The sequence below is a fragment of the Centruroides sculpturatus genome, unplaced genomic scaffold, assembly GCF_000671375.1.
Source record: "Centruroides sculpturatus isolate CEXI.00-Female unplaced genomic scaffold, Cexi_2.0 scaffold282, whole genome shotgun sequence".
In the NCBI taxonomy this organism is placed as follows: Eukaryota; Metazoa; Arthropoda; class Arachnida; order Scorpiones; family Buthidae; genus Centruroides; species Centruroides sculpturatus.
This window is the reverse complement of record NW_019384528.1, coordinates 153,659-163,633: the sequence shown is the minus strand read 5'-3', so window position 1 is coordinate 163,633 and position 9,975 is coordinate 153,659. Positions and strand designations below refer to the sequence as shown.

The 9,975-nt window shown below is 27.7% G+C and overlaps 1 protein-coding gene across 1 annotated transcript; it reads left to right on the top strand.

Moving 5' to 3' along the window:
- Window positions 1–2,761: 2,761 nt before the first annotated feature.
- LOC111622942 (Down syndrome cell adhesion molecule-like protein Dscam2) lies at window positions 2,762–9,975 on the top strand. Its single transcript, XM_023365416.1, has 5 exons — window positions 2,762–2,817; window positions 8,145–8,383; window positions 9,064–9,387; window positions 9,458–9,619; window positions 9,761–9,975. Exons 2-5 carry the CDS (start codon window positions 8,335–8,337, stop codon window positions 9,973–9,975), a joined length of 750 nt encoding a protein of 249 aa, XP_023221184.1. The 5' UTR covers window positions 2,762–2,817; window positions 8,145–8,334.

Sequence of the window (9,975 nt, the reverse complement as noted above, 5' to 3'; positions counted from 1 at the left end):
TCTGTCTGTTACCTTTTCACGTCTAAACCACTGAACAGGTTTTAATAAAATTTGGCACAGAGATAGCTTACATGTTGGAGATGGATTTTACTGTGAGAAAATATCTTACTCCCACGACAAAATTTGATATAATGCGGGCGAAGCTGTGGGTAGACAGCTAGTGATAAATAGAATAAGTTTTTTTTACATTTATTACCTTTAAAATACAATTCTAATAATATTGAAAATAACATAAGGTTATTTAATTTTAATGTGACAAATGTGCACGATTTTCTTTGCACAACTTTGTAAAATCTGGTTGCTTTTTGGTCAGCTTCAGTCTCAAGTCATCTTCAAGTTAAAGTGTTTGTCATGGCCGAAAATCCACTCTCGCAGATGTATGTTGTGCAAAATGGTAGTAAATATTTTATTGCCGCTTCGCTGACATGATAATTGTACAATTAACACAAATTGTTTTAATTGTGCAATTTTTGTTTCTTGTGTAAGAATTTAATTTAGGTATTGTCACAAATGCGTTTTTTGATGAAATTTAGAATATATTTTTAATTATAAATAAATGAATTTGTGCATTCAATATCATGTTGTAAATTGCCAAATTTTTGATGGTCCACCCATTATTTCTTTGATTGCTTCATCTCATGCATTTAAATTTTAAATCGACCAATTTTAGATTGCCGCGCATACCCCTTCACCCAAAACATAATCCCTTCACGCAATTGGATAATAAGCTCTGTTTGGATAATGAGTGTTGGTAAACTCTTTAACCTCTCCCCATTTGACAGGGAAGTTTTTGTCAACTTTCACTCCTTCTGATGACGTCTTGCTTTGTTTCAATTGAAATCACCTTTCTGTTATTTTAGAAGCCATGATTTGCACAACACTTAAATAAATGTAAATACCCTGCACTAAGGTGATGTACGTTAATAAACAAGGGATCAAGCCGAATCCTAACGGGAGCTCTATACTTCAGATATACTAATAATATATTCTAATAATACTAATATATTATAAAAATAGAAGATTGTCATTGGCAACGGCAAAAGAGTGGAAACATCATTCGCACTTGTTCGCAGAAAGACTGTTGTTTGCCTCACGTAACTGTTGAATGGAAAGTCCGTTGTTCACAGCAGTCTGTTGCTCGAGTCACATAACAGCCAAACAGAAAGTCCATTGTTTGCAGCGTCCGTTATTCAAGGCGTATGTTATATGAGGCACCACTGTATATAAAAAATTATATACTTTTCTTAGTATGTTTGTTTATATGTAATGACTTACATATAAACAAACATAGTAAGAAAGTACTGTATATAATTTTTTATTTATTTTAGACTGTTAGTACTATAAACTATTGAAATTATATACATTAGTGTACATAAATAATATAATTTATTATATCGTCATTCACTTAGTACCGAGTTTTGATTTCTTTTAGCTTTTCAATATATCCTATTACGAACTAGGATAGCTTTTCAGTTTATTCTTTTTTCATCCTTAACTCTAAAATATCTTTTCTAGCAATTAATTCTCAAATTTCTTTGGTCTAACTCTACTTCTTTTAAACTCTATGTTTTCAATTTTCTATACTTTAATAATATTATTAATTCCATCTCCCCTCTCCTCCACAACATGATCTCACCATCAAAGATTATTTTCTCTCAGTTTATTATCCAGCATGTAGTTTACTTAATTTTGTATTGATAAAACTTTAATTTAAACAATTTTTTTTTTGTAGTCTAAAACAGTATTTCTTAACATAATTATTCAGCATTTTAAATCAGAGTAAAAATTCTTTAAATTATTAAAAATGCACAAAAGTTTAAATTATGTATTATGTTTAGAATGTAATGTATAGGAGGGTATAAACTTTTGACCTACAGATGAAGCTCATAATTCAAAATTATCTAATGTTTATTTTAGAATAACAGTATTTATAATATAAAGAAGTAAATTTTGAAAGTTTGAAATGAAATTACTGAAATTTTAACATAGCTTTAGAGAAAAGGGCATTGTTATTTATTTATTTTATAAACAAATATATGAGTGTTTTAGATGTTTACAAAAAAGTCACAAAAAAAAAAGGAAGAAAGTTCACAGAAATGAAAGCAAAATAACAAACAACAAACGGAAACGCAGAGCATAGAGTTACAAAGTTAATAAAATGTTAATATGTCTGTCGTATATATTCCATTTATTGTTTTTTTTTTATAGTTTATGAAGTTATTTATTTCTTCGATATCTTCTTTGACGTTGTTCCAATGTTTAATTGCTTGAAAGATCGATGATTCGATTCCAATTGAATGCTTACAAATCGGTAGTAAAAATTGGTAAATATTTAATTAATATAAGTTTATTAATTAGAAATTAATGATAATCATCACTAAACATCATCTGTAATGCATCTATACAGTATTTTTTGTTAGATATAAGTCTTTATAATTATGATCATTTTCTAGTGTTATAAATGGTGAATCCTGTATAGACTATACAGGTTAAAGGAATTAGGATTTTAGCTTTTTTTCTATAAATTAATCTTACTTTGTTATATATATATATATATATATAATAGAATAGATGTTGGAAATTTTTTATAAATATAACAAAAATAATATATTTGATCTTAAAAACTTTATTTAATAAAATAATAATTTCCATGTTACGTAAACCAATATGACGTAGATTAAGTCTAGACTTATATTTATAATTAAGTCTTTATTCATTTGTTATTTTCATCTTTCAATCAACAGAATCTGACATATCATAAATTATAAAAGATAAACTTGATATGCGACATTCACAAATTATGAGCGTTTTAGACAAGTAAGTTTTATTTATTTTCATTGCTTAACAACACTTATAAATTAATAAAATTCTAAATTAAACTATAATATAATTTCATTAATATATTTTTAAAAATTTGGTTTAAAATACATTTATAAATTGTTAAAATATTTATTTATAATGATTTTGGATTTATAATGATATAAAATAAAAACAAAAACACAGAATATATTAAAATTTTAATTAATTTTATAATTAATTACTATTACTGAATAATTTAAATAAGTTTTCGAAACAATTTTCTTCGAATTCAATTGAATTAAAAGATTTTTATATGCACATAAATTTTTATTGGAAGGAAAGTCACGAGTATAGTTTTATAGCTATATACAAAATGATAATATTTTTTAATATAATATGAAATATATTCCTTCTGAATATATCTATAAAGAAAGTAGATATTTATTCACCATATGTAGCTATTTTAAATATATTATTTATTTCATAACCTATCTACTATTCACACTTAAAAAGTTATAATATGTAAGCATATCAATCTGATAGTAAAGGAGTAATATTTAAATTCAAAAAATTGCTTTTAAAAAATTGTTATTTAACACGTGTATAGTTTTATTATTAATAAAATCGTTGTTTATGTTTTATTATATTTTTAGACACTTGATACTTATAACTTTCTTTAGTGTAATATATTAAGAGAAAAGAATACAAACTTCAACTTGATAATATGGTTTAACTGATAAGAAAACTAAATTCTAAAGCATTATTTTCTTTTGATATTTAAATTCTATGATAGAACTTAGCAATTATTGTTTATGTTCATTTTTCTTGGATAAATAAATTTTCCACGTCACGTATTTTATCTACTTCCACATATGCATAATTTAAAGAATCGGATTCAGATATCGTGAATTCTTCACATTAGTTGTTGCCAGAGTAACATAATCGAATTTTAATATATGATAACGGAAAAATAACTTTTGTTAAGAACATGCTTTATATGTTATTAGCATACTATATATTATATTAGCTATATATATATTAATAATATAATAGATACTGTTAATATATATTAACTATATATCTTATTAGTATTATCACATATAACAAAAAGTTATTTATATATTCGTTTATAATTTTACTATTTTTTAAATAATATATATATATACACACACCCATTCTTAATGATACTGATGAAAGCAAGACTTTCTCAAATTTTTAAGCTTAATTTTTACATTTAAAGCATTTAAAATATGAATTTATTAAAAATTAAATAATTATCTATTATATGTAATATTAATTTATTTTTATAAACATTTTAATATATATACATATTTAATTGTGTAATTCTAATAATGAAATATTTATTAATTCGTGAAAATATCCTTTATATTATTCATTGTTTGTTTATTGGTAATGGAGTATTTAATATGGAAAAATTGCTAGAAAAAAGATAGCAAGTTTATTGTATGAATAATTCAAGAATCGTTTACTCTATAATATTAATCATATCTTTTATTAAACAATGATAATAAACAAACTCTGTACGGTCATTTTACGGTTCTTATATGATATATATTTATTATAATACATGTTAAATAAAATGTACCTCATTAGTTACCATCGTATTATAATCTAAAATTTGTATAATAGTGTTTAAAATGACTAAATTCGATAATTAGTTCAAGTTGGACAGATAGTTCTAGTTAGATCTAATTACAAAATACTATTTAGGGACTCATTAATGCTAGAGTTTGACTAATATAAGTAAAAGTTATCTAATTTATATGAAAAAAACTAGCATTTATAATAAAGACCAAAATAATTTTATAATTTAAAAATTTAATTTTTTGTGCTAGCCATAGTTATGCTAGTTTATCATGTTTACATTTAAAATTTTTAATAATGTAAATCATATGGATCATTAATAATTTAACAATTAATTAGCATAAAATGAATTTTATTAATAATTAATATTAATACTTACCATAAAATATATTTTATATATTTAAAATTTATTAAATTTATTTAAAAATATATTACTTTCATATATTTTTCGTGTATAAATCAACGTATATTATAATAAGTACGTTTTTAATTAAAACACATTCGATTTAACGCACTTTCGGAAATGGCGGACATTCCCTTCCCCTAATTTAATCAGTTAAATCGAGGGTCTACTATATTTACAGGATAATAATAAAGGTATAAATCACGTGGTTTAAAAATGTAGTAAGGATTTAAAGCTTAAACTTTAAAACAAATAAAAATAAATAAATAAATGGATTAAAAATGGTAATGCTACTCCATAAATTTTCTAACCGACAGTAGTAGATCCTAGATTTAGTTCTTTGTTGTATAATTTAAACTCTATATATGGTCTTATGTTTAAATAAATAAATAAATTTACAGCTAAAATTCCCTCAATAAATTACGACTTTAAAATTTATTACGTGACTTAGTTCTTAATTTTACGAAAGTATTCTAAAGTTACACAAAAAAAAGGAATAATGTCTACAATATTATAGATAATTTAGAATACATAAATTCGACTTTTAAACCGGATAATGTTCATATTTTTAATGTAAAAAAGCAGCGATAGAATGAGCAGAGTGCGTATTGAGGTAGCGTGTCGTATGTTGCTAGTGTAACAAAGATAGAGGTTTCATCATTCTGGACGTGGATGAACATCTGCACTACCTATTTTATTGTTATGACATTCATGAATGAAAACCGATACAGTCATGTTTCATCGGTTACTGGGATCAGTACGTAGACAGATGCAAGTAATGGATGAACACACTCCAATATGTTTTATTGTCTGATCGACTGGATCTATTAGGTATATAAAACGAAGATAGAAATTTTTTCTTATGGGATATAAAAACCGAATCGTCATAAAATATTCCAGAAAAATTCGATCACTCGATTACACAAACATGATTTATTTCGGTTTGTTTGGGTGAATATGTACTTTTATAATGTCGCCGATACACTTTTACAACTGAATTTAGTAGGTTCAAGGATTTCTGTTAAGGACGTTACCTTTAAATTACTAGAAATTATTTTTCCTGACAGATATATTGTTCGATTTGTGATAAAACTTCTATTTTTATCCTCGTTTGAGTAATATATGTATTTTTTATTTTTTTTTTCAAACTGCAAGACGGAATTAAGGAAAAATATATCTATTTTTATTAATCTTCAGAGAATCGACCAACCCATAACTTTTTTTCTTTCAAATTTGTTTTTGAACTTTTATCCGTTTTTTACGTTGTAATAATGTGTTGTAGGGAGATAAATGTATTTTCGTCCAATGCTTTTGCAGTAAATCGAAGGCTTTAAACGAAGCCTTTCCCTGCTTATATCAAAGTCATTATGGATTTTGGTACATATTATAGTGAAAAATAACTAAACGGCTTTATTTGAGTAGAGGAAAACTTATCGATTTTACACGGGATCTTTTATATACCAAGATTCTTAAAAGTACAATGTAATGGTAATACAAAGTTTGCGTAAAGTTTACATACAACACTGATATTCAACAAAGACATTTACAGCGCGAGAGAGAAAAGGAGAAAACAAATGGAAAATTTCAAAGATTATCCAATGTGGAAACGACACTCATTTGAATGTCGACAGACCAAGCTAGCGATTCAAAGTTTCCATTCTTTCAGTACTATTAAATGTCGTTTAAATCGTCGGACGAGCTCAAGTTCCAATTAGAATATGAAGACTTTTAGGCCATTCTTCAAAACCAAAGAATCTGAAATTTAAATCTACTCGCCTAAGTGACTTTAAAAGACGTCCTTATATTTCCGTTTCTTTCAGTTCTAGTGCCATGCAAATTCGATGTTCTGTCTTATCTGTTCTCAGATGTCAGACAGATAAAAGAACAATAATGCTAACACTTAAAAATCGAAAATATCATTGTNTATATATATATTATTTCTTTTCTTATATCTTAAAAACTATTAGCAATAAGATGTATCATTAAATGGAAAAATAATAACAAATTAAGGACGTCGGTGCAGAGATGTATGAAATGGAAACCCTACTAGTGCTTTTCGTGAGTTTATTGATGACTTCATACGAGGGCTTCTTGACATCTAGTCAGAGTGTTTTCACTAAAAAAGTTACTTAATTTTCATCATTTCAACAATTTTATTCAAATAATATCTTAAATTTCGGTTTTACTAACTAAAAATTGATACAAAATATTGAAAAATTATATCAAACATTTATTTTCCCCCCTTTCGAGATTTTAGCAATAGATTAATAATGCTGGATTTGTACCAAAATCTTGTAGATTGTATAATATATTTTTTTTCTTTAAAGAAACAAACTGCCTGACATCCCTATCCAAATTTCCGCTTAGTTCCTTCCATTAATCATAGTATAATTTTGAACTTAATTAATTTAAGGACATTTGATATTTACAGTGTATTAAACACGACAGCCCTCTCATGATGGGTTGGAGAGAGCCTTAGATCTTATCTGTCTGACACACAGACAGATAAGTCAGTTATTAAAACATTACTTTTTTCCCTCCATTAAAACATAGTTTCCTAGCCTTTAGGGTGTTTTAAGAATTGCCGCAGATAGATAAATCGATAGTAAGGCCTTCACCTCGACCAAAATCTCAGATACTTTTATAACGGACAATATAATGCAACCCCCTAAAAGAAATGACCATCCAAAGGCCTAGAGCATAGAACAATAAGGCAGACAAACTGAAATGATACGATCTTTTGTGTTCGTGTTCAATTTTGACCATCCTTTTGGTTTTCAAGAACGACTGATGATACTTAGACATTTATTATAATTAATAATAACTCACTGGAAGTAGGAAGAGCGCAGAATAATAATTAATTGAATAACATAAAACTTGGAACCGATACAAGAATGGAAAAGAAAGAAAAAAAGAATATAAAAACAACCATTTTTCTTCCATTTTTCGAGAAATTCCGGATTGAAAAGGGATGGATAACGACCTAAGAAGATGACTAAATGAGACATAAAAATAGGAGGGGCCAAATGAAAACATTGTCCCTTCTTCCTCACATTTTACTACAAAATAACTATGTATATATATCGTTAGTTTTGTTTCTTTCAAAGAAAATAGTAATAAAACTACGAAAATTCAAAACATATATAAAANGTTGTCAACCAATCTCGTCGAGTGTCTAGAGCAGATTGGCCGAGCCTTTGACCAATGGAGATCTTCTTCACAGTTCTATAAGAGTGGTGTATGGGAAGAACCGAATTTAGAATTTACAGTTTGAACTTTCGATCAACAACTATGCTCTAATTTTTGAATTTTTTTCCCTCTTGCTCATTCGTTGTAGGAGAAATGAGCTGGTTTCGAAGGATTAGATCCGAGACGGTAGAAGACAACTACATAGATCTATTGGTGCCACTTTGGAAGAAAAGATGAATGTCGAAGTCCAGTAATCGAAGGTGATGGAAAAGTTGGAAGGTGACAGCATTCAAATCAGAACAAAGTAATATCATTGTTTGGTGGAACATCCTTCAGAGATGATTCATAAATTGGCTTATTTATATGTTTTCAGTATTTTTGTTTATGGTAAGTTTGACTAAATTTTTAAATATAGACATTCTTCCTTACAGATAATGTTCGTTTTTAATTAAGATAAAAGTTTTAATGACTTCTTATGGATATAAAACGATTTCTCTGGGATTTTTAACATTAATTTTTTATGGAAACTATAAGTTTTTTTAAACTAGCTAAAAATATATATTTTATTTTCTGCTTCGTAGAGTCCAAACTTTTTCTTTTAAGGATTTACTAAAATTTTAAACGTTTTTGCTTGCTTTGTAAATTAAATTTTTTATTGTCAATAAATTTATACATCATTTAAAAGACGTTTTATCTTATTTAAAAATAGCTCCAAAATTTAATTCAATCCTAATTATAAACATTTCTTACTTAAGTCTAATTTATTTAGTTTTATTTTAATTTTTTCAAGTACGATTTTTGTTCACCTGCATCTTTTATCCGATTATTTTTCTACATTAATTTTTTGCTATGGCAACCTCTTTGTAAATATTTTAAAGGTAAAAAATTATTTTTTAATACTAAAAATATCATAAACATATCTAATTTAGCCAATTCTCACGAAATAATTTTCAAATAAGTGAAGATAATTATCACATATTTTCAGAGAAATTAATAACATTTATAGACGTTTCTTTTTTATATAAGCTGTAGCTATATATAAACTGCAACATGTCTGACCTCTTTAGGATTCGATGGACCTATAGAAAAACGTATGGGACCCGTCTTCATCTCCGAACCACCAAGTTCTGTTGATTTCCTAAATACGACAGGTGTTGCTGTAGACTGTTTAGCATTCGGTAGTCCTTCGCCTCGTATATCATGGCGTTTAAGGGACGGCAGCCTCGCAGAGAATGTGCCAGGACTTAGACAAACTCTACCGAATGGTACATTAATCCTATGGTCCTTTCGACCCGAACAATATCGCCAAGATGTACACGCGGACGTCTACAGGTGTCTGGCCAGCAACGTGGTTGGAACTATACTCAGCAGAGACATCCACGTTAGGGGAGGTGAGTGGTGACGTCACCTGATCAATATCTCTTTTGCCGCCACTTAATTTACCGATTTTGTGGATTGCAGTTGTCAAACAGTACTACGAAGTACAAGTCTATGATGAATATGTCATCCGAGGTAACACAGCTGTATTGACCTGCCACATTCCTAGTTTCGTAAAAGATTACGTCACAGTGACGTCGTGGATACGGGACGACATTGTTACCATAACCTCAAATGTACAGGAAGGTGAGTGTACTAATAAGTACTAGCATTTAAAATCGATAATATTTGTAAAAAGTGGCTGTTTTTCAGCCATTGATAAATTCTTCATCGAAGTTAGCTTAGGAATGTAAAATTACCGAATACTGTATATGTATTATTTCTTAGGAGGTAGATACAGTGTCTTCTCTTCTGGTGAACTACATATCCGCAACGTAACACCCAGTGATGGGTCTATGAGCTATCGTTGTCAAACCACCCATCGTTTGACTAATGAAATCATTGTCAGTGCCACAGCCGGAAGGTTAATAGTTACAGGTAAATATTGGCTTGCTTTTACCGATTATTGCTTATCAACCCAATATTCTTCTATTGGAGTATAG

Excerpts from the sequence above, each read along its gene's own strand:
- LOC111622942 (XM_023365416.1), top strand. The coding sequence starts at position 8,335 with ATGATTCATAAATTGGCTTATTTATATGTTTTCAGTATTTTTGTTTAT. Across the intron at positions 8,384-9,063 it reads TTTCAGTATTTTTGTTTATG|GATTCGATGGACCTATAGAA; the intron begins GTAAGTTTGACT and ends TGACCTCTTTAG. Across the intron at positions 9,620-9,760 it reads AACCTCAAATGTACAGGAAG|GAGGTAGATACAGTGTCTTC; the intron begins GTGAGTGTACTA and ends ATTATTTCTTAG.